We start from the raw sequence: 25,545 nt of genomic DNA on the forward strand, positions 1-25,545 counted from the left end.
AAAAAAATGTATATTAAGTTGCTCCACCAATCGCCAAGGTATACCCATAATAGGGCAGTCCTATCTAATGTATATAATCCCTATCTGATGAATTAAAAACCTGATCATTTGTACAGTACCTGTACAAGCAGGGTTCAGAGAGAAAATATCAATGTGGACATGCAGAATGAAACAGCTTTAGTGCAACTGGCCCACAGAGGAGTGGTGAACAAGTCTGTAGAAACCTGTTCACACCACCAAGAAACTTGAAGACACAAAAAGAGCACAGCGAGGTCAAAAATACTCTGTTGTAAAGAAGTCACAACTGTATTTTTTTCATTTTTTGACTAGCACTTGCTCATTTACTGTGACTTCTTTACAACAGAGTATTTCTGACTCTTTTCTGTGCTCTTTTTGTGTATTCAAGTTTCTTGGTGGTGTGAACAGGTTTCTACAGACTTGTTCACTGTGCAAGTAGCCCATGTGTTTTTGGTTCTATAATTGTTCTCTTGTTTCTACAAGACTGGGGAGTCCACCACTCCTCTGTGGGCCACTTGCACTAAAGCTGTTCCATCCTGCATGTCCACAGGGATATTTTCTCTCTGAACCCTGCTTGCACAGGTACTATACAGATGATCAGGTTTTTAATACATCAGATAGGGATTATATACATTACAAAACACTATCACCGGCGCTCTACACCTCAACCCACTATATAAATGGGGACAACCTAACACAATAACCCAGCTGCTGGTAGCCACAGAACATGTGCCACTTTCTGAAAGAACCAAAAAAATGTTATAAACATCGGCACCGCGCTTGGGTTATTAAAGAAATGCCATTACCCTAATACCCCTGGGTATGCTGGTGAAAACATGTGTCCTGCTGCAAACGAAATATGAGATGCTGCACTAATAGTCAGGCGCTGCACTGCTATGTACTTAGAATAAGCCCCTTCTAGGAAACAATGTTAAGGGGCCAAATGGAAAAAAAAAGGGAGAAAAGGAGGGGATTCCTCACCGTGAATAACGATACTGGGCACGCTCCGCTGCTGCTGGGAGTATAAACGAATGAGGCACAGTCGTAAACCGCTGGCGATGATCAGAGGGTGGGCACGCAGGAGCGTGTGCGGTCGGGCGGTGCGGATGTAGCACAATCCGTGCCAACTAGCGATGACCGGAGGGTGGGCACACAGAAGCGTGTGCGGACGAGCGGTATGAAGTGCCGCTACTGAGTGCAGAGCCAGGGAACGTCCCGGCCGGAGGCGTCCCTGGTTGCACTAGGAAACAAAGATGGCCGACGCTGACAAGCAGCGTGTGACGTCACAGGCCTACGGAGGCTCCCGAGGACCAAAATGATTACCGACGAGTTTCAAAGGGTGAACGCCCTTCTTCATCAGGGTTATGGCCCCGCAGGAGGACTCCTCAACTACATACCTTCGCTCGTCCTATATCCTGGGATGACCGGTGCCCTATGATAATCTATTGACATCTCATGCTCATCTCTCGGTCCACTGAACTGAGCTGGCAAAGTCTTAACTGTAATTAGAACACATGACCCACACCTAAAAACTAAAAAATAAAATAAAAAAATGGCATCCGTGAGCTGCCATACAGGGAAAATGATCCTAAAATACATGAAATGCCAAAAAATGAACAACAAGTATAAAATTTACTTTATTAGGTGCAAAATTGCTGCTAATATTGATGGCTTTATTATTAAAACATGCGTTTGATAAAACTTAAAAAATATATAGAGAGAGATATACCACCACAATAAAATAATGCAATATATTGCGTCGAAAAAATTTTTTATTTTTTTTTTATTTAAAAATATAAAATACATATGTTTGCTAGATAACATATATGGGCCTATTAGTGCATAATGAATTATGCGTCACCCTCTCTCCGCAACATACAACTGCGTGAGAAAGGAATGTAGGAGCTTACCAGTATACCTAACCTCGTCGGATCTAATGAGGCCGCCCATATTCATGATTTAAAATTTTAAAATGAGATATCTAATACTACATAACATATCCGGCTTGCCACTACTGCCATTAAAATGCGTATAATTCGAAATCATGATTAAGGCCCTTAGGGGTAAGGCAATCTAACTTGAATATCCACTCTGACTCTACTTTGGACATTTGTTTCAGAAAATTGCCCCCCCTCACATTTTGGCGGACTTTTTGAATCCCACAAAAACGAACATCCTTCATATTTCCATTATTTTCCTCCTTAAAGTGACGAGATAGGGGATGACCAAGGAACCCCTTCTGGATATTCCTAAGGTGCTCCTTGATCCGTACCATTAGTCTTCTCTTGGTTCTGCCCACATACAGTTTACCGCACGGACATTGAATCAAATAAATGATGCCTGTTGAGTAACACGTGATTTTATCCCGAATACTGAATGTTTCTGTGCCAGCAGAGTCTCTGAATGTAACTTGGCACCTCCTCTCAATACCCGTATGTGTGCAGCAGTAGCACCCTCCACACGGCATGAAACCTCCGTTAGGTTCAGGTTTTTGACTTGGCAGCAAGACTTGTGTATTATAAGCCAATTTGGCTGTGGGAGCTAACAAATTGGTCAACGTCCGAGCCTTTCTGTACACAAATCTTGGATGCACAGGTAGATGGTCCCCTATGATTCTGTCCTTCTGCAGGATTGCCCAATGTTTACGAATAATCCCCTGGAACTGCCTAAAACCAGCATGGAACTGCGTTATAATAGGCAGTTGTTTGATTTGATCAGGAATGGATGCTGTTCCTTGGGGAACGGATTCAGGTTTATGTATCAAGGAGCTCCTAGGTATGGCTCTAACTTAATTAGCTGCTTGTTCCACCAATGGCATAGGGTAACCTTTTTCCAGGAATTGTTGTGTAAGATGTCCTGATTCCAAATCAAAATCCCCTAAGTTGGTACAATTACGTCGAATTCTAGTAAATTGTCCCTTTGGAATATTAGTGAGCCACACCGGAAGGTGGCAGTTGCTGGTATGGATGAAGCTATTCGAGTCCACCTCTTTCCGGTAGCATTTGGTACGAAGATGACCTTCTTCAATAAAAATAGTCAAGTCCAAGAAGTTAATGGTACTGTCACTTATGGTGGGTGTAAACTCTAAGCCGAAATGGTTAGTGTTCAGGCCACAAATGAATGAGTCCAAGTCCACTCTAGATCCATCCCAAATCAAGATGACGTCGTCTATAAATCGACACCATAATACCACTCCCGTACGTGGCTGGCCTTTATCATAGATGGCTGACTCCTCCCACTTGGCTACATATAGGTTAGCGAATGCGGGAGCAAATCGCGTCCCCATTGCCGTACCCCATTGTTGTAGAAAAAAAAACGGCCCTCGTACATAAAATAGTTATGTTGGGCAATGAACATAATACACTCCTGTATATACTCGATTTGAATTGAAGAGTACGTGCCTAATTTGTGAAGAAAATGCCCAGACGCCTGGCAACCCATCTCCTGATTGATAACGGTATATAGGGATTTAATGTCCAAAGTTACCAGAATATATTTGGGCACTAATAGGCCCATATATGTTCTCTAGCAAACATATGTATTTTATATTTTTAAATTAAAAAAATAAATAAATTTTCGAAGCAATATATTGCATTATTTTATTGTGGTGGTATATCTCTATATATATATTTTTTAAGTTTTATCAAACGCATGTTTTAATAATAAAGCCATCAATTTTAGCAGCAATTTTGCACCTAATAAAGTAAATTTTATACTTGTTTTTCATTTTTTTGCATTTCATGTATTTTAGGATCATTTTCCCTGTATGGCAGCTCACGGATGCCATTTTTTATTTTATTTTTTAGTTTTTAGGTGTGGGTCATGTGTTCTAATTACAGTTAAGACTTTGCCAGCTCAGTTCAGTGGACCGAGAGATGAGCATGAGATGTCAATAGATTATCATAGGGCACCGGTCATCCCAGGCACTGGGGCGGGCAATGTTTCTCGGTGGGTGGGGATATAGGACGAGCGAAGGTATGTAGTTGAGGAGTCCTCCTGCGGGGCCATAACCCTGATGAAGAAGGGCGTTCACCCTTTGAAACGCGTCGGTAATCATTTTGGTCCTCGGGAGCCTCCGTAGGCCTGTGACGTCACACGCTGCTTGTCAGCGTCGGCCATCTTTGTTTCCTAGTGCAACCAAGGACGCCTCCGGCCGGGACGTTCCCTGGCTCTGCACTCAGTAGCGGCACTAAATACCGCTCGTCCGCACACGCTTCTGTGTGCCCACCCTCCGGTCATCGCTAGTTGGCACGGATTGTGCTACATCCGCACCGCCCGACCGCACACGCTCCTGCGTGCCCACCCTCTGATCATCGCCAGCGGTTTACGACTGTGCCTCATTCGTTTATACACCCAGGAGCAGCGGAGCGTGCCCAGTATCGTTATCCACGGTAAGGAATCCCCTCCTTTTCTCCCTTTTTTTTTCCATTTGGCCCCTTAACATTGTTTCCTAGAAGGGGCTTATTCTAAGTACATAGCAGTGCAGCGCCTGACTATTAGTGCAGCATCTCATATTTCGTTTGCAGCAGGACACGTTTTCACCAGCATACCCAGGGGTATTAGGGTAATGGCATTTCTTTAATAACCCAAGCGCGGTGCCGATGTTTATAACATTATATACATTAGATAGGACTGCTCTATGGGTATACCTTGGCGATTGGTGGAGCACTTTAATATACATTTTTTTGCCAAAAAATTATTAACTAAATACCCTGTATTTTTTCATTTTTTGACTAGCACTTGCTCATTTACTGTGACTTCTTTACAACAGTATTTTTGACCTTGCTGTGCTCTTTTTGTGTCTTCAAGTTTCTTGGTGGTGTGAACAGGTTTCTACAGACTTGTTCACTGTGCAAGTAGCCCCTGTGTTTTTGATAAAATAAGAAGGAAGAATACAAGCATTCCTAACAATGCAATGCCTGAAGGATAATTGAATATCTAAACCAGTGGTCCCCAACCTTTCTGACCTTGAGAGCCATATCCAGTTTCCATTCACCTCAAAAGGTATGGCTACCAAACACCCCTTTACTGGTATAATGATAGCGAAAGCTTTTCCACATAAATCACCAGGAAGCAGTTTACCAAGATCCAGGGGTTCCAACAATACCCCCATTCAAAATTCTTCCAACACACTGCATCCAGCATAAAGTGTCTCTTCTGATAGGTAATATAATCCTGTCTCTAGCTTCCATAGTTAAATTATCTATAAACATATATGCATCCAAATCTGTTCTTCTGTGCAGAGCACAATATTCACCATTTTGAGATGTGTGATTCATACTCGTTCGGTAGACCTGGAGCTAATGCATCAAGCTGGCAGACAGCCGCGAGCCACATGTGGCTCCCGAGCTACAGGTTGGGGACCCCTGATCTAAACTGTAGTTAATTATTAACTATGAAAAGTTTTGAAAATAAAAATATTCACTTACTTGATGAGAAGTACGGGTCATCTGGGTAAGTCTCTTTGTCATACAGAAAAGGATGGTAGCGTATGATTCCTTCCACCACACCTTCCCTTTCAACAAGAGCTTTAAACTCAAAGCTGTCAGCAGCAGAATTAATATACAGTGTCTGCATGTCGTTATTGACTTCTTCAAGTTTGAGGAGTTTAGGCACCTTTGCTTTTTCAGATATATTAACCTGAAAGAAAGTTAAGAATGGCTTCAAGTATCAATAGTCTAACTCTTATATGATCGATTGTGCTGTATAAAAGATTATTCCTCCTTTGTATAATTGTATATATCCACACACACACAATCATTTAAAGAGGTTGTTCACTAGAACCAAGAAAAACCTTGTTCTTGAAGAAGTTGTCCACTACTATAACTTATTTTTTCTTTCATAAATCTTGCTATTATGTGCCACTCAAAACATCCACTGTGCTTATTTTAGCAATATTACCTTTTATCATGCTGTAGCAGCACATCCTCAGTGCTGGCTCCAGCTCTCATGGGGTTAATGGAAAACTTCCTTTCTCCTGACTTATTGTTCTCTAAGACTACAAGTTCCATGATGCATTTCACTGGCCTGTAAGCTGGAACCTAGCATACCCACTTCAAAACACACCCAAACCCCTCCCTCCTCTATCTTCAAAAAGATTTGTGATGTAATTTCTGTCCAACCTCCTCTTTTACATTTGTCCCACCCACACTCCATTACACACAGACCGAGAGATAGATAGAGAGATAGAGATAGATAGACAAATATAGGATAGACACATATGGGATAGATAAATATGAGATAGATAAATATGAGATAAGATAGATAGATAGATAGATAGATAGATAAATGCAAAAAAGTAAGAGCAGCACAAAGAAGAAAAAACAGCAAAATTAGTGTGCAAGGCCCCTCAGGCATGTACCAAACCTTGTCATAGAAATCCAAAAATCAGAGGCAGCACACCATTATAGATTAGATTTTGAAGGTGTTAAAATTTAATAGCCCATCATGGTGGGCTATTAAATTTGAACACCTTCAAAATCTACCGTAATCTATAATGGTGTGCTGCCTCAGTTTTTTATAGAGATAGATAAATATGAGGTAGACAGATAGATAGATAGAATAAAAAAGGAAGGCAGCACTCCATATGCTGCCTTCCTTTTTTATTCTATTGAATGTGGATGACCATGGACAGGTTTGCACCCAGAGATAAGTAGTGGTGTGCTGTTCCTTTTTTGTGAATAGATAGATAGATAGATAAAGTTTTACCATGTCGTGTAACAGAAAACGGGAAAAAAATTCCAAGTGCGATGAAATTGCAAAAAATGCAATCCTAGACTTGTTTTTTGTTTGGCTTTTTTGCTAGGTTCACTAAATGCTAAAACTAGTGAACTATATCGTGGCACAGCTGTGTTGGTGCACAAAATAGATTCCCCAAACCAGTGAACATATAATATAATAATTTGGCACTCAACTTATTTGTGTATGTTGCTAGAAAGTAATATTTTATTGCAGTCCAAATAAATAAACGTTTCGGTCTGAACAAGACCTTCCTCAGTAAACCGACTGCTCTTGTGGTGTCACTGCACATCAGTAAAGGCCAATGTGTATGCAAGGGTTCACTCTGTAGATGCCATCAGGAGTTATCTCCCAAATGTAACCATACGTCTAGAAGGACCGTTTAGTGTAGGGCTTCAACTTGTACATAGAAGGAAGTCTAAAGTAAACGACTTGGCATAGGCGTCACAAAGGAGATGCGAGGGGTACACCCTAGTACAGTATGTATAGCCCGGTGGGAATGTCATAAGAAATAGAATGAGTATACCCAAATGCAGGAGAGGGATAGCGTATCTAACACTGTCCGCCGCTGGTTAGACCAGCCAAGTCGTTTACGTTAGACTTCCTTCTATGTACAAGTTGAAGCCTCCAGTGACACACTGACAGGAGACAATGGCTCCTACAGTGCATCACTGAGGTTACCTTAGTTCAGGCTCTCACTTTATGGCAAAGCTGCTTGGGAATTTTCCCAAACAGCAGTGCTGCAAGTGAGAGTAGGAACTATTTTTCACAGCAGCAGAAGAATACAGTGCAGAAGAATACCTTCCGTCATTGTATTGCCGGAGCCCCTGGAGAGCGATCACATCAGCTGATGCGGCAGCTCTCCACGGGAGATCATTGTGGGACACTGAAAATAATAAACAATGTACTCCCTGATCCGCAGTTATCCAATTAATATATTTTTTATTTTTTACAGGTGAGCAATGGCTTCGGGGATCGAGGTGATGGTATGTACTGTATGTCTATGTATGTTGTCTGTACTGTATGTCTATATGTATGTACTGTATGTCTATGCATGCACTGTATGTCTATGCATGCATGTACTGTATGTCTATGCATGCATGTACTGTATGTTGTATGTACTGTGTCTGTACTGAATGTTGTATGCACTGTGTGTCTGTACTGTATGTCTACATGTATGTTGTATGTACTGTATGTCTATATGTATTTACGGTGTGTCTATATGTATGTTATGTACAGTAAGTTGTATATACTGTATGTCTGTGTATGTTGTATGTGTATGTACGTACTGTCTATGTATGTACTGTATGTTGTATGTATGTACTGTATGTTGTATGTATGTACTGTATGTCTATATGTATGTACTGTGTCTATATATGTACTGTTTGTCTGTATATGTACCGTATGTCTATGTATGTTGTATGTCTTGTATGTATGTTGTATGTACTGTATGTCTGTACTGTATGTCTATGCATGTTGTCTGTACTGTATGTATATATGTATGTACTGTATGTCTATATGTATGTACTGTTTGTCAGTATATGTACGTTGTATGTCTTGTATGCATGTATTGTATATTGTATGTACTGTATGTCTGTACTAATACCCTGTTTTTTACATCTTTTACTAGCACTTGCGGATTACTGCAACATTTTTTCAAACTGAGTGTTTTTGGTTTTACTATTCTCTTTTGTGTCTTCAGGTTTCTTGGTGGTGTGTGAACATGATCATACAGACTTGTTCACTGTGCAAGTAGCCCATGTGTTCCTGTTTCCATAATTGTTCTCTTGTGTCTACAAGACTGGGGAGTTCCACCACTCCTCTTGGGCTATCTGCACAAAAGCTGTTCTACCCTGTATGCACACATGGATTTTTCCTCTCTGAACCCTGTTCACACAGGTTATATACAGATGATCAGGTTTTTAAATACATCAGATAGGGATTGCATACATTAGTTAGGACTGCTCTGATAAGGGTATACCGTGAAGATTGGTAGAGCAGCTTAGTATACATTTTTTGCAAAAAACGTATCAACCAAATACCCTGTTTTTTACATCTTTTACTAGCACTTGCGGATTACTGCAACATTTTTTCAAACTGAGTGTTTTTGGTTTTACTATTCTCTTTTGTGTCTTCATGTCTGTACTGTATGCATACATATTAGTCCTTATAACCTAAGCTGCACACCATAGGTCACACTCCGTATGAAACTATGTATACCCACAAAGCCAATTCAAATTAATGGCACAAGGAATTTAAGAAAAATCAATAATTTTATTTTCAAGAAAAATCCATATAAAGTCATTTCAATACATATAGGTACCTCAAAATAGAACTAGAAAAACAGAAATGGGCACAGAAACAGTTACAGTGAATACAATAAGCGCTATATGGCACCCATAACAATAGCAGCTTGGTCTGAAATCATCAATGATCCAAGCATTATAAATCTCCAGTATAATTTGTAAACAGCCAAAGTTGCCAATATTGCAACTCTTATATCAGGGGCTCATAAAGGAAAATGCTGATCCTGACCATCCGCAAGGTTAACAATAACTAGGGACCATGGAGATATGCATATAATCAGTATAATACCTGTAGCGTACCCAAGCTGCTGTAACGTCCCACCCCGACGTGCATTTCGCCTGTTCTTCCGCCTGCAGACACCAGCATCGCCCGCCTGCAGACCCCAGCACCGCCCGCAGACTCCAGCACCGCACAGCCCGCCAGCAGACCCCAGCACCACCCACAGCCCAGTCACTCTTGATGAGTGACAGCTGTCTGTGGAGGCTGGGTCACGCCTGCTGATGAATTTCAGAGTCAGGAAATTGACGTGACGTCGGCGGATATTAGCGGCGGCGGCAGCCTGGGGGTCATGTGACCTGGACTCAGCCGCCGGCATAACGCCGCTCACAGGCTAAAACTGCAACAGAGGGTATTTAAAAAAATTCATTAGGGGCCCTGGGGGGGGACATATTGGGGGTTAATTGAAAGCAGTGGACAACCCCTTTAACCCCTTCACCCCCCAAAGCGGTTTGCACCGTCAAGATCAGGCCACATTTTACAATAAGACCAGTGTCACTTAATATGGTACTAACTCTGGAACACTTCAACGCATCCCACGGATTCTGAGATTTTTTCGTAACACATTGTACGTCATAGTGGTAAAATTTATTTGATGTGACTTGCGTTTATTTATGAAAAAAATCAGAAATTTGGTGACAATTTTCAAACTTGATTTTTATGCCCTTAAATCACAGTGCTATGTCACACAAAATATTTAATACATTTCCTACCAGTCTACTTTACATCACCACAATTTTTTTAAACATAATTTTGTTTTGTTAGGAAGTTCTAAGAGTTAGAAATGGACCAGCAATTTCTGATTTTTTCAACAAAATATACAAAACCATTTTTTTTTTTTTAGGGACCCACATTATATTTGAAATGACTGAGGGGTCTATATCACAGAAAATACCCAAAAGTGACATTCTAAATAGTGCACCCCTCAAAACCACATTCAAGTTTATCCCTTAAGGTGTGTGACAGGATTTTTAGAATGTAGATGGAAAAAATGAACATTTAGCTTTTTTTCACAAAATTTTATACTTTGGACCCAATTTTTTTTTTTTATTTACACAAGGGTAACTACAAAAAAAAATTGTTGTGTAATTTCTCCTGAGCATGCTAATAACCCATATCTGGGGAAAACCACTGTTTGGGCGCATGGCAATGCTCGGAAGGGAAGGAGCGCCACTTGACTTTTTGAATGCAAAATTTGCAGGAATAATTAGCGGACGTCATGTCGCATTTGCAGAGCCTCTAAGGGTATGTTTCCACGTTCAGTATTTGCTGCAAACACTCAACGTGGAAACATACCCGTATGTGCCTAAACAGTAGAAACCCCCTTCATGTGAAACCATTTTGGAAACTAAAATCCTCAGGGAACTTATAGTTTTCAGAAACCCCTAAACCACTAAGTTGAGCATGTGGACCAGGCATGGTACATGTGCGAGCTAGCTAAGCTTTAGAGCTGCCACCAGGTTACGACCATAGTCACCCATGACAATGCCTGGTTGTAGGTTCAGCAGCGAGAGCCACAGATCTGTCTAACCTGTTTTCTCTCTCCACAACTCTGTGGAAGTGTGGTGTTGATTACCTAAATAAGTTTGTTTCAGAAGGCACCAAGGCAGTGGAGCAGTACTTCCAGCTTAAGACGGATGAAGTGCTTTGAGATGACAATTCGGAGATGGAAGATGAGGACGAGGAGGGGGTGGAGGAACTGGTGTGGGAAACCCTGATGTAACTAGAGCCTGCAATCCTCTGCATCTGTAGCATGCGTCCCAGGGTCCGACTTGATCCTGGCCTCCACAAGTTTCACCCAGTGTGCGGTCAGGGAAATGTAGAGTTCCTGGCCACAAGCACTTATCCAAGTGTCGGTGGTTAAGTGGACCTTCCCAGTAGCTGCATTTGTCAGGGCACAGGTGATATTATGGGACATGTGCGGATTTGGCTGCGGATCCGCAACAGTTTTCCATGCGTTGTACAGTACCATGTAAACCTATGGAAAACCAAATCCGCAGTGCGTATGCTGCAGAATATTCTGCAATGAAATGCTGCAGTTTATTTTCCGCAGCATGTCAATTCTTTGTGCGGATTCCGCAGCATTTTACACCTATTCCATAATAGGAATCCGCAGGTATAAAAACGCAGGCAAAATCCACACAAAATCTGCATAAAATCCGCAGTGAATCCGCAACGTGTGCACATACCCTAAGGCAGGGATGAGACACCAGGAAAAATAGTGGCGGTTGGCAAGAGTACAGAAAGCGGCCTCTGCCATGAGGTTGAGGAAACAGTGTCCATAAGCCCAAACGTGAACATTTCCAAGGCAAGCAGTCTTGAAATGTGGCCGTAAAGTGTTTGGGTCTGTGGGTGGCTGTGCATTTTCACTTACTTGTGTTCCAAGGCCTGTGGCAGAGACAGATGAACATTGCGCTGGGACAAGGAATTGGACATGTTTGCTGATGGTGCTTGAGAATGTTCAATGTAAGTTGCATGGAAGGAGGCATCCACGTATGTGTCATGGACAGGGAATTGGCAAGAACATAGCACAGGGGCAGAGGCAGACATTAATTGTGGACCCAGGAGTTCGGCCCACCTATTTGGGTGCATTGATGACAGGTGCCAAAGCATGTTGGTGGTGGTCAGGCTGGTAGTGATCAGGCCCATGCTGACCTCGATACAGCAAAGGTTGCACAAGACCATTCTTTTATCGCTGGAATTTTCTTTAAAAAAGTGCAAGCCTGGATAGCACCTAACCCTTGGTCTGAGAACTTGCCGGGTGTGGTGCTCTGGGGAACAGTTGCCCACTTTTTCCCTCTGGCTACCCCACTGCCTATTCTTGCTTGTTCGGGTGCTGCGGATCCCTCCGACTCTGCACTGCTGGCTTCGCTCTGCATAGCACCTTCCCAGGTTGGGTTGATGACTTCTTCGTCCACCACCTTGTCTTTCACTTCCGCACAGTGGTCCTTGTGACTCGTTGGCTTAACAACATCACTTGTTGGCAACTGTGTCTCATCATCATCTACCTCTTGAGACACTAATTGCAGTTACTCATGGTCGTCTTCTTCTGACCGTGGCTGCTCAAATATTTGAATATCACTACACACGAGATCCTTGTGTCACTCTTGAAAAATGCAAACAAAAAGGCCAGAATCAATAAATTGAAATGTAAAGAGCTCCTTGGAGTGTCCGAGTGTGGGATCACTTGTTTCCTGGGACTCACCTTGGTGAGAGGAAAGATGATCAGGTTAAGGATTATGTGGTCCAGACTCTTGGCTAGATTGAAAGTCCCGTGTGGAAGACAGGGTAGTGCTGGGAAAAATATTGAAAGAATTGTTTGCCATTCGAACGACCACCTGTTGCAACTGTTCTGGCTTCAAGAGTGATGTCCTGCGCCCCACTGCACAGTGAGACAGGAAGCTAGGTCTCATGGATGAACGCGTTTTGTTGTGCTCTCGCAGAAAGAACAGTTTCACCTGGCCCATAGCCTCCACATCTGCATGCACCATCAGCAGCAAGTCCACTTCCCTGTCCCTTGCGCATTGTAATCCCTTAGTGACTGGGACAATTTTTTTTTAAACCCCTTCCCGACTCATGGCGCCACGTAGGCGTCATGAAAGTCGGTGCCAATCCGACCCATGATGCCTATGTGGCGTCATGGAAAGATCGTGTCCCTGTGGTTTAACTCCAATTTCACCCAATCTGCTGGAACAGGGGGAGTGGTAGTTCAGCCCAGGGGGGGTGGCTTCACCCCCCCGTGGCTACGATCGCTCTGATTGGCAGTTTCACTTTCAACAGCCAATCAGAGCGATTTGTAATATTTCACCTAAAAAACTGGTGAAATATTACAATCCAGCCATGGCCGATGCTGCAATATCATCGGCCATGGCTGGAAACACTGATGTACCCCCCCACCTCTCCGATCTCCCCCCACCCATCCAATCTCCCCCCCCACCCCTCCGATCTGTGGTCCGCTCCCCTCCGTCCTGTGCTCCGCTCCCCCGTCCTCCTGTCCGCTCCCCCCGTGCTCCGATCTACCCCCCTTATACTTACCAAGGCTCCCGGTGTCCGTCAGTCTTCTCCATGGGCGCCGCCATCTTCCAAAATGGCGGGCGCATGCGCAGTGCGCCCGCCGAATCTGCCGGCCGGCAGATTCGTTCCATGTACATTTTGATCACTGTGATAAAACCTATCACAGTGATCAAAATAAAAAAAAAAAGTAAATGAACCCCCCCTTTATCACCCCCATAGGTAGGAACAATAATAAAATAAAGAAAAAAAATTTTTTTCCACTACAGTTAGAACTAGGGTTAGGGTTAGGGAATGTGCACACATATTCTGGTCCTCTGCGGATTTTTCCGCAGCGGTTTTTATAAATCCGCAGAGCAAAACCGCTACAGATTTATCGCGGTTTTTCTGCGGATTTCACTGCGGTTTTCTATTGGAGCAGTTTTAAAACTGCTGCTGAATCCGCAGAAAGAAGTGAAATGTGCAGAATGTAAACCGCTGCGCAGCGTTTTTTGTAAACTCATGGGAAACTGCTGCGGACCGGCAGCGGCGGAAAGGCTGTGGATCCGCAGCGTTTTCTGCATCGTGTGCACATACCCTTAGAATTAGGCTATGTGCACACGGTGCGGAATTGGCTGCGGATCCGCAGCAGATTGGCCGCTGCGGATTCGTAGCAGTTTTCCATCAGCTTTACAGTTCCATGTAAACCTATGGAAAACTAAATCCGCTGTGCCCATGGTGCGGAAAATACCGCAGCATGTCAATTCTTTGTTTGGTGAAATCTGCAGAAAAAAACACTGGAAATCCACGGTAAATCCGCAGGTAAAACGCAGTGCCTTTTACCCGTGGATTTTTCAAAAATGGTGCGGAAAAATCTCACACGAATCCGCAACGTGGGCACGTAGCCTTAGGGTTAGGGTTGGAATTAGGGCCAGGGTTGGAAATAGGGTTAAGATTAGGCTTGGGGTTCGGGTTATGGTTAGGGGTGTGTTGGGGTTAGGGTTTGGATTAGGGTTAGGATTATGGTTAGGGTTGGGATTAGGGTTAGGGGTGTGTTGGGGTTAGGGCTGTGGTTAGGGGTGTGTTGGGGTTAGGGCTGTGGTTAGGGTTATGGCTACAGTTGGGATTAGGGTTAGGGGTGTGTTGGGGTAAGGGTTGTGATTACGGTTATGGCTACAGTTGGGATTAGGGTTAAGGGTGTGTTGGGGTTAGTGTTGGAGGTAGAATTGAGGGGTTTCCACTGTTTAGGCACATCAGGGGTCTCCAAACGCAACATGGCGCCACCATTGATTCCAGCCAATCTTGTATTCAAAAAGTCAAATGGTCCTCCCTCCCTTCCGAGCCCCGACGTGCGCCAAAACAGTGGTTTACCCCCACATATGGGGTACCAGCATACTCGGGACAAACTGGGCAACAACTATTGGGGTCCAATTTCTCCTGCTACCCTTGTGAAAATAAAAAACTGCTTGCTAAAACATCATTTTTGAGGAAAGAAAATTTTTTTTATCTTCACGGCTCTGCGTTATAAACTTCTGTGAAGCACTTGGGGGTTCAAAGTGCTCACCACATATCTAGATAAGTTCCTTAGGGGGTCTAGTTGACAAAATAGGGTTACTTGTAGGGGGTTTTTACTGTTTAGGCACATCAGAGGCTCCGCAAATGCAACGTGATGCCCGCAGACCATTCAATCAAAGTCTGCATTTCAAAACGCCACTACTTCCCTTTCGAGCCCCGACGTGTGCCCAATCAGTAGTTTACCCCCACATATGGGGTATCACCGTACTCAGGACAAACTGGGCAACAATTATTGGGGTCCAATTTCTCCTGTTTCTCTTGTGAAAATAAAAAATTGCGGGCTAAAAAAAAATTTTTGAGGAAAGAAAAATGATTTTTAATTTTCACGGCTCTGCGTTATAAACTTCTGTGAAGCTCTTGGGGGTTTAAAGTGGTCACCGCACATATAGGTTAGTTCCATGGGAGGTCTAGTTTCCAAAATGGGGTCACATGTGGGGGAGCTCAAATGTTTAGGCACACAGGGGCTCTCCAAATGCGGCATGGTGTCCGCTAACGATTGGAGCTAATTTTTCATTCAAAAAGTCAAATGGTGCTCCTTCCCTTCCAAGCCCGGCCGTGTGCCCAAACAGTGGTTTACCCCCACATGTGAAGTATCACTGTACTCAAGAGAAATTGCCCAATAAATTGTAGGATCCATTTTATCCTGTTGCCCATGTGGAAATGAACAAAATGAGGCCAAAATAAATTTATTGAGAAAAAAAAAGTACTTTTTCATTTTTACGGATCAATTTGTGAAGCACCTGGGGGTTCAAAGTGCTCACTGTGCATCTAGATAAGTTCCTTGGGGGGTCTAGTTTCCAAAATGGGGTCACTTGTGGGGGAGCTCCAATGTTTAGGCACACAAGGGCTCTCCAAACGCGACATGGTGTCCGCTAAAGATTGGAGCCAATTTTTCATTGAAAAAGTCAAATGGCGCTCCTTCCCTTCCGAGCCCTGTAGTGCACCCAAACAGTAGTTCCCCCCCACATATGGGGTATCGGCGTACTCAGGACAAATTGTGCAATAACTTTTGGTGTCCAGTTTCTCTTTTTACCCTTGGGAAAATAAAAAAAAATTTTGCTAAAAGATCATTTTTGTGACTAAAAAGTTAAATGTTCATTTTTTCCTTCCATGTTGCTTCTGATGCGGTGAAGCACCTGAAGGGTTAATAAACTTCTTGAATGTGGTTTTGAGCACCTTGAGGAGTGCAGTTTTTAGAATGGTGTCACTTCTGGGTATTTTCAGCCATATAGACCCCTCAAACTGACTTCAAATGTGAGGTGGTCCCTAAAAAAAAAGGTTTTGTAAATTTTGCTGTAAAAATGAGAAATCGCTGGTCAAATTTTAACCCTTATAACTTCCTAGCAAAAAAAAATTTGGTTTACAAAATTGCGCTGATGTTAAGTAGACATGTGGGTAATGTTATTTATTAACTATTTTGTGTCACATAACTCTCTCGTTTAACAGAGTAAAAATTCAAAATTTGAAAATTGCGAAATTTCCATTTTTTTCACAAATAAACACAAAAATTATCGACCTAAATTTACCACTAACATGAAGCCCAATATGTCACGAAAAAACATTCTCAGAACCGCTAGGATTCATTGAAGCATTCCTGAGTTATTACCTCATAAAGGGACACTGGTCAGAATTGCAAAAAACGGCCATGTCATTAAGGTCAAAATAGGCTGGGTCATGAAGGGGTTAATTCTGACCAATGTCTATTTATGTGGTGATAATTCTGGAAGGCTTCAACAAACCCCAGTAATTTTGAGATTGTTTTTTCGTGACACATCATAATTTATGATAATGGTAAATTTAGGTTGATAATTTTTATAATTAAACACAAAACCTACCAGAAATTTGACAAAAATGTAAACATTTTTTGCAATTTTCAAATTTTGAATGATTATCTCTTTAACCCCTTCATGATCTTGGGATTTTCCATTTTTCTGTGTTCGTTTTTTGCTCCCCTCCTTCCCAGAGCCATAACTTTTTATTTTTCCATCAATATGGCCATTTGAGGGCTTATTTTTTGGAAAACGAGTTGTACTTTTGAACAACATCATTGGTTTTACCATGTCGTGTATTAGTAAACGGGAAAAATTCCAAGTGTGGTGAAATTGCAAAAAAGTGCAATCCCACACTGGTGTTTTGTTTGGCTTTTTTACTTGGTTCACTAAATGCTAAAACTGACCTGTCACTATGATTCTCCAGGTCATTACGAGTTCATAGATACCAAACATGTCTAGGTTCATGTGGTGAAAAAAAATTCCAAACTTAACTAAAAAAAAAAAAAAAAAAAAAAAAAATTGTGCCATTTTCCGATACCCGTAGCGTCTCCATTTTTCGTGATCTGGGGTCAGGTGAGGGCTTATTTTTTGCGTGCCAAGCTGAAGTTTTTATTGACACCACTTTTGTGCAGATACTTTCCTTTGATCGCCCGTTATTGCATTTTAATGCAATGTTGTGGCGACCAAAAAAAAACACAATTCTGGCATATCAAATTTATTTCTCGCTACTCCATTTAGCGATCAGGTTAATACTTTTTTTATTGATAGATCGGGCGATTCTGAAAGCGGCGATACTAAATATGTGCAGGTTTGATTTTTTTTTTATTGTTTTATTTTGAATAGGGTGAAAGGGGGGTGATTTAAACTTTTATATATATTTTTTTTTTTACTTTTGCCATGCTTCAATAGCCTCCATGGGAGACTAGAAGTTGGCACAACTCGATCAGCTCAGCTACATGGGAGCGATCATCAGATGCCGGAGCCCGCTTAAAAGCGGGGGTTCTGACCTCGACGTACTATCCCGTCCGAGGTCAGAAAGGGGTTAATCCAGATAGTCATACCATAGAAAAACATTAATAAATAATATTTCCCACTTGTCTGCTTTACATCAGCACCATTTGTAAAATGTTGCTTTATTTTGTTAGCCTTTTAGCAGGTTTAAAAATGTAGCAGTAATGTTTCATTTTTGAGAGGAAATATACAAAATTTATTTTTTTAGGGATCTATGCAGGTCTGAAGGGACTTTAGGGGTCCTATATATTGGAAAAACCCCCAAAATGATACCCTTTTAAAAACTGCACCCCTCGACATATTAAAAACTGCTGTCTGGTAGTTTATTAACCCTTCAGGTGATTTTCACAAATTAATGCAAAGTGGCATAACAGAAACAGAAAAGTGTATTTTTACCACCTCAATGTCGCTAACTTCTGAACACGCCGTTATAGCCACGAGACTCTAAGGCTAGGTTCACATTGCGTTAGTGCAGTCCGTTCAACGCATACGTTAAACGGACTGCGCTAATGCAAGTGCCGACTTTGCACAGCCCTAGCGCAGATGGAGCATCTGCTAGCTCCATCTGCGCTAGCTTGACGGACCCGGAAACGCAGCAGCCCACGTCTCGGGTCCGTCACTCAAATGACGGGACATCGCTAGCGCACGCCCATTGTGGGCATGCGCTAGCGATGCATCCGACATTGCAGTCTATGGCGGCGTTAACGGACTATGTTACACCGCGTTATGCCGCTGTGTAACGTAGTCCGTTAAACGTACCGCCATAACGCAATGTGAACCCAGCCTAAGGGTACCGTCACACTAAAACGACGCTGCAGCGATACGACAACGATGTCGATCGCTGCAGCGTCGCTGTTTGGTCACTGGAGAGCTGTCACACAGACAGCTCTCCAGCGACCAACGATCCCGAAGTCCCCTGGTAACCAGAGTAAACATCGGGTTACTAAGCGCAGGGCCGCGATGTCAGCGGGAGATCCAGCGACGAAATAAAGTTCCAAACGATCTGCTACGACATACGATTCTCAGCGGGGTCCCTGATCGCAGTAGCGTGTCAGACACAGCGAGATCGTAAGGATATCGCTGGAACGTCATGGATCGTGCCGTCCTAGCGACCAAAGTGCCATTGTGTGACGGTACCCTAAAGGTACCTTCACACATAACGATATTGTTAACGATATCGTTGCTATTTGTGACGTAGCAACGATATCGTTAATGAAATCGTTATGTGTGACAGCGACCAACGATCAGGCCCCTGCTGGGAGATCGTTGGTCGCTGAAGAAAGTCCAGAACTTTATTTCGTCGCTGGATCTCCCGTGGACATCGCTGGATCGGCGTGTGTGACACCGATCCAGCGATGTCTTCACTGGTAACCAGGGTAAACATCGGGTAACTAAGCGCAGGGCCGCGCTTAGTAACCCGATGTTTACCCTGGTTACCATGCTAAAAGTTAAAAAAAACAAACAGTACATACTTACCTACCGCTGTCTGTCCTCCAGCGCTGCGCTCTGCACTCCTCCTGTACTGTCTGTGAGCCGGAAAGCAGAGCGGTGACGTCACCGCTCTGCTTTCCGGCTCCCAGACAGTACAGGAGGAGAGCAGAGAAGCAGAGCGCAGCGCTGGAGGACAGACAGCGGTAGGTAAGTATGTAGTGTTTGTTTTTTTTTACTTTTAGCATGGTAACCAGGGTAAACATCGGGTTACTAAGCGCGGCCCTGCGCTTAGTTACCCGATGTTTACCCTGGTTACCGGCATCGTTGGTCGCTGGAGAGCTGTCTGTGTGACAGCTCTCCAGCGACCAAACAGCGACGCTGCAGCGATTCGGATCGTTGTCGGTATCGCTGCAGCGTCGCTAAATGTGAAGGGGCCTTAAGGCTGCTATTTGGCCATGAATTGCCATGGCAAACATCAGGACCACACAATCTTGATCCCTGGAAGCAGATGAGGTTACATTGGAAGCCCCCACACTCTTAATTTATATGATGTAGTCACTTTTGACAACAGCAACTAAGGTGTTAAACAGATATGGATGGTGTCAACACTGATCGTGGCTGATACAGCAAGTTGTCAGCTATAGAGTACAGCAGACAGCTGCTGGATTGTCATCTGTATGGGGATACCATTGACTTATATCTAAGGTCAATAAAAAGATGTATTGGCAGTCATTAAGGGGTTAAATTAGGTATATATTTAGAAGCCAGCAAATTTTTCGGTATTGATAGGGTAAGGAAAATATGCAGTCATGAAAAGGACTTTTCTTTTAATGGTGCAGCAGTGGTATACAAGTACTGCAAAAGCAATATTAAACATGGCCTATATGCCTGTAATCCATAACTATCCTGCCACTGGATGCAGGTGACAGTGCTTTTACTAGAAAAGGGAAAACATTTAGCCCTCTAAAGGACTTTTCTTTTGATGGTTCAGCAAGCGTATACAAGTACTGCAATAGCAATATTAAACACTGCCTATATGCCTGCTGTAAAATACGCTCTCTCTCCTATGACATCTCTCTCTGAACTGCTTCCTGAAGACAGTGTGTTGAGAATCGAATCACCGGGTCTTATGCAGAACCCCATGATGCGATGCGCCGGCCAATCACAGTAATGCCAATAGTCAACATGGCTATGGCATTACCTTGTATGTTAGGCAATCCCCGCAAGTTTGTTGGTTGCCCAACATGCACTAAACATGCGGGGCGGAGACTCAAGCATGTCGCTCGAGCACTAATGATATCTGATTTTGTAATGAGCGTGTCACAGCACCTCAATTCTCGATCAGGAATCAAGCAGTGGTGACCACGATCGCTCATCATTAGTGAGGAGGTAAAACGAGGCTGCTTACCCTGCTGTCCACCAGGTTAATAAAGATGCTCTCAAGCACCTGTCCTAGCACAAGCAACAAAAACCCAAACATTTTAATTCTATGGCGATTGTCTCCCTAGACAAAACAATTGTGATTTCCTAATTAAATATATTTAAGAAATTTAATTTCCTTTAGTTATTCTTATATGTAAATGAGCTGCTCCAGGCTATAGGCCAGACACTGACATGCAAGAGAATCTGCCTCAAGAGCTTATTTTTAATAAAAGCGAGATATACCAGCTTGAGACATATAACTAACACAGAACAGTGAAACTGAACTTCGTCTCAAACACATTAGCAACTGCAGCTCTCACAGCTCTGCTGTATCGCAACAATACTGTAACCTGTTTGCCTGTGAAATGGAAGCTGTAGCAGTGAGGAACTTGCAGATTTGTCAGATAGAATCACACACAGCTGCTTTGCAGTAAGATCAGGAGAGCAAACATTACATATCAAATTGTAAATACTGCTATCCACTATACATCACACTGATCACTTCAGCTTTAATTTAAAACAATCTCTGGAGGCAAATCAGTATCTGGCCCATAGTACTTACAGCTCATTAACACATGAAAGAAAAACATGGATTTCTGTGGAATAAAATGTTGGATTGCAGATATCAAGGCATCAATTTATTCAGCTTCCTATGACCTACATGCACTTCTAGATTGCTTAGGAGGGTTAGTCCTACTGATAGATTCCTTTTAAGGAGTTGTCCACTAATCAACAACCCTTTATAATGGGAACCAGTCATTCAGGTGGTACAGTTGTGGCCAAAGATTGAGGCTCACACAAATATTGGTATTCACATAGTTTGTTGTGCCAGTATTTTTAGATCTTTTAGCCAGATGTTTCTATGGTTACTGAAGTACAGTTAAAATAATGTCATAAGGTTCTACACTTTTACTGACAAATGCATAATGTTTATGCAAGGACTTCAAAATTACAGTGTTGACCCTTATTTTTCAAGACTTCTGCAATTCGCCACGGCATGCTAGATAACAAATCCTGACCTAGAACCCGAATCAGTGCTTGGAGTAAAACAGTTTGACGTGTTTTCGTTTGTCCTCACATTTTCTGAGGATTAACTACAGGCTCTCAATGCGTATGCCATCTGGGTCGTTTCCTAGTCGTTGACACAGAATTTAAAGGGAACCTGTCACCTGAATTTGGCGGGACTGGTTTTGGGTCATATGGGCGGAGTTTTCGGGTGTTTGATTCACTTTTTTCTTACCCGCTGGCTGCATGCTGGCTGCAATATTGGATTGAAGTTCATTCTCTGTCCTCCATAGTACACGCCTGCACAAGGCAAGATTGCTTTGCGCAGGCGTGTACTATGGAGGACAGAGAATGAACTTCAATCCAATATTGCAGCCAGCATGCAGCCAGCGGGTAAGGAAAGGGTGAATCAAACACCCGAAAACTCCACCCATATGACCCAAAACCAGTCCCGCCAAATTCAGGTGACAGAGTCCCTTTTAAAAAATTTTTGACCATGTCATTTAGTTATCAATTTTGCCTTGTGAGATGTAGCTACGGCAAGCTGGAAAAATAATTATTCCTCACAGAATTTCTCCTGGATTGTTGGAAGAAGTTGCTGTTGGAAGATGTTTAGATCATATTCTTCATGCATGGCAGTGTGTGAGTGAGCCCCGTCTCTTGGATGAAAAGCAACACCACATGAATAATCATAAAGTCATACTGGTCAGAAATGTAAAATTTGGCCTGGTCAGGGAGGTGAAAATAGGCTTTAGGGAGAAGGGGCAATAAAGAATATACGGTACTTTTATCATTCTGGGACTTGACTTCCAAACAGTATTTGTATTTTATATACGCACTAAAATTTGAGAAAATTCTGCAATTACTACTATTTTTTTTAATATATGCATTCATTCCACAACAAAAGTAGAGAAGATTAATTCTAAGTGCGGTGTCCATTCATGAACTAAATACCTCAATCACAATCCTGTTGGACTGAGTGATTCTTGTATTACCCAATACATGTCCTGATGAGCCATGAACATAGTAATGGTAGATATGTCTAGGGAAAAAAAAAAAATATTTAAAACATATGAAAAAACTAATGCATAAAAGTTTTCAACATATTCCAAAACAAAGTTTAACATTGCACTACTCACGCCAGCTGTGTGACCCATAGATGACGGTAATTTTTTAAGTATAGTATATGCTCAGGCTGAACACCAGTTACAATAACAGTGGTGAAGCTTTTTTTATCCTCCTCCTCCATGATAAGGTTACAAAGGTTCTTTTCATCTTCTGTAACATGTGAACAATCAGTCGGCTATAAAATTAAATGAGGACCATTAGATTAAACAAACATTTACAGAAAGTATGAAAAATCTATTAGTTAACCCCTTCGACCCCCGGGTGATTTTCTGTTTTTGTTTTTCTCCCCTTCTGAGAGTCATTAGGCTAGGGTCACATTGCGTTTTAGTGTGAGCGCTAACGGACAGCGTTGCACTGTGAAATTAACGCCATTCAACGCGCCCGTTAGCGCTCCCATAGCCCGCAATGTAACCAGCGCATTGCTAGCGCGTGTCCTTTTCGGCACGCGCTAGCGATGTGCCGGTCTTTTGCAGCGCGCCTCGGACGCTGCTTGCAGCGTCCGCGGCGCGCCCGAGGTCCGTTCCCCGCTCTCGCAGATCGGGGATCTGCGAGAGCGGGACGTTAACGCGACCCCGAAATGCGGCCCCTTAAAAATACGTACGCTACTCACCTGGTAGCAGTGTTTTTTCAGGAGCCATGACAGCACAACGAGAGAGGGGATCCGCCCTTCAGGGACAGGAAACCTACAGACATAAAAAGGGCGGCACCTCTCTCCCACGTCAGTTGTTTCCAGAGCATGAGAGGACCACCTTGGTTAGTAACACAGATGCAGTATACACATAAATATTTTTTATTATGCAAGTGAACATAAACTTTAACTCAAGATTAACAGGTTGTTGAATTATTCAAAACATAGGGTAGGGAATCTAAGGGTGCTGTCATGGCTCCTGAAAAAACACTGCTACCAGGTGAGTAGCGTACGTATTTATTCAGTCGCCATGACAGCACAACGAGAGACTTTCAGAGACGAAAGATTTTAGGGGGGGATAATAGCCTCTAGCACTCTTCTCCCAAACGTAAGGTCTGAGGAACTACCCAGATCTAATCTGTAATGTCTAAGAAAGGTAGAAGGGGAAGACCATGTGGCCGCCTTACATATGTCTTCGATTGACACTTCTGACCTCTCCGCCCAGGAAGATGCCATGGCTCGCGTGGAGTGTGCCTTTATACCATCTGGAACTTCGTTGCCACCTGCGGTATAAGCGAGAGAGATTGCCTCCCTAATCCATCTGGCTAGAGTGTTTTTAGATACTCTAAGACCTTTTCTTACCCCTTGATAGGCTACAAATAAAGAGTTATCTTTTTTCCAGGAATTTGAAACTGTAATATATCTAAGGAGGCATCTCCTCACATCTAAGCAATGGAATTTACGTTCTTTATCGTTAGTAGGATTGGAGCAAAAGGAGGGAAGGACTACCTCCTGAACCCTGTGAAATTTAGACGCAACTTTAGGCAGATATAGGGGATCGGGTTTCAATATGACCCTATCCTCCCTAACTTGCATGTATGGTGGATGTCTGGAGAGTGCCTGCAGATCACTAACCCTCCTAGCAGATGTGAGAGCAACTAGCAGGGCTGTTTTGATTGACAGGATCTTCTCAGGAATAGTATCAATGGGCTCGAATGGGGCTTGCGTCAGGGCTGAGAGTACCAAATTCAGGTCCCATGGGACTAACCTTTGCTTAATAATTGGTCTAGACCTGGTGACTGCTTTAAAGAATCTAGCAATCCAGTGATTACTGGCTAAATTAAGATTATATAACGCTCCCAGTGCTGACACCTGAACTCTAAGAGTACTTGTGGCCAAGCCCATTTCCAGGCCTTTTTGTAAAAATTCAAGAACCTGGTTAATACATGGTTCTTGGTCAATTTGAGCCCCTGAAAAAGATAAAAATTTTCTCCATACTCTCACATAAATGCCCGTTGTGGATGGTTTTCTACTTTTAAGGAGAGTATTAACCAGATTCTGAGAGAATCCTTTCCCCCTCAGTAAGGACCTCTCAAGTTCCATGCCGCTAGGTGTAAGTTGGCTACTTGAGGATGGAGGATTGGTCCCTGGGAGAGCAGATCTGGTAGCTCTGGAAGAACCCATGGTTGGCAGACAGACATTTTTCTCAGCCAAGGAAACCAAGCTCTCTTGGGCCAAAATGGAGCTACCAAGATTACCCGGGCCTTGTCCTCCCGAATCTTCCTCAGGACTAGGGGAATCAGATTTAGAGGGGGAAAAGCATACGCGAGCCTGAAGTGCCAAGATATCAGCAGAGCGTCCACAGCGTATGGGTTGTCTTTTGGATTTAGGGAGCAGAATAGATGTAATTTTTTGTTCCCTCTGTTGGCAAAAAGGTCTATCTCCGGACAACCCCATAACTGGATGATCTGACTGAAAATGGCTGGATTTAACGACCACTCCCCCTGTCTGAGCATGTTGCGGCTTAGAAAGTCGGCTTTGGTGTTGATACTTCCTTTTATATGAAGTGCCGTCAGGGAGAGAAGATGTACTTCGGCCACCTGAAAGATATGATTTGCGACCTCCATCAATGTACTGGATCGCGTGCCACCTTGATGATTAATGTAGGCCACAGTTACCCGATTGTCTGACAAAAGCCTGACGTGTCGACCCTGTAGGGGTACAAGGAATCTATTTAAGGCATGTTTTACTGCCAATAGTTCTCTCAAGTTGGAGGAAGAGTCCTGTTCAGACAGAGACCATAGTCCCTGAACCCAATCCTCCCCTAAGTGAGCCCCCCACCCTTTGGGGCTAGCGTCCGTAGTCAGCACCCTAGATATGTGATTTATCCAAGGGACCCCCCTGTGTAAATTCGAAGTGTGAGTCCACCAATCAAGTGAATGTACAGTCTCCGCAGAAAGTGTG

General features: G+C 43.0%; 1 protein-coding gene across 1 annotated transcript in view; it reads right to left on the minus strand.

Annotated features, from left to right (window-relative positions):
* Window positions 1–25,545, minus strand: part of SMCHD1 (structural maintenance of chromosomes flexible hinge domain containing 1) — a 457,067-nt gene that overhangs the window by 359,612 nt on the left and 71,910 nt on the right. The window contains exons 8-10 of the mRNA XM_069731150.1: window positions 22,685–22,848; window positions 22,500–22,587; window positions 5,448–5,658 (exon numbers count right to left, since the gene is read on the minus strand). Coding sequence (XP_069587251.1) covers window positions 5,448–5,658; window positions 22,500–22,587; window positions 22,685–22,848 — 463 coding nt within the window. The remainder of the gene's footprint in view (window positions 1–5,447; window positions 5,659–22,499; window positions 22,588–22,684; window positions 22,849–25,545) is intronic.

This window comes from Ranitomeya imitator, chromosome 6 (assembly GCF_032444005.1).
Source record: "Ranitomeya imitator isolate aRanImi1 chromosome 6, aRanImi1.pri, whole genome shotgun sequence".
NCBI lineage: Eukaryota > Metazoa > Chordata > Amphibia > Anura > Dendrobatidae > Ranitomeya > Ranitomeya imitator.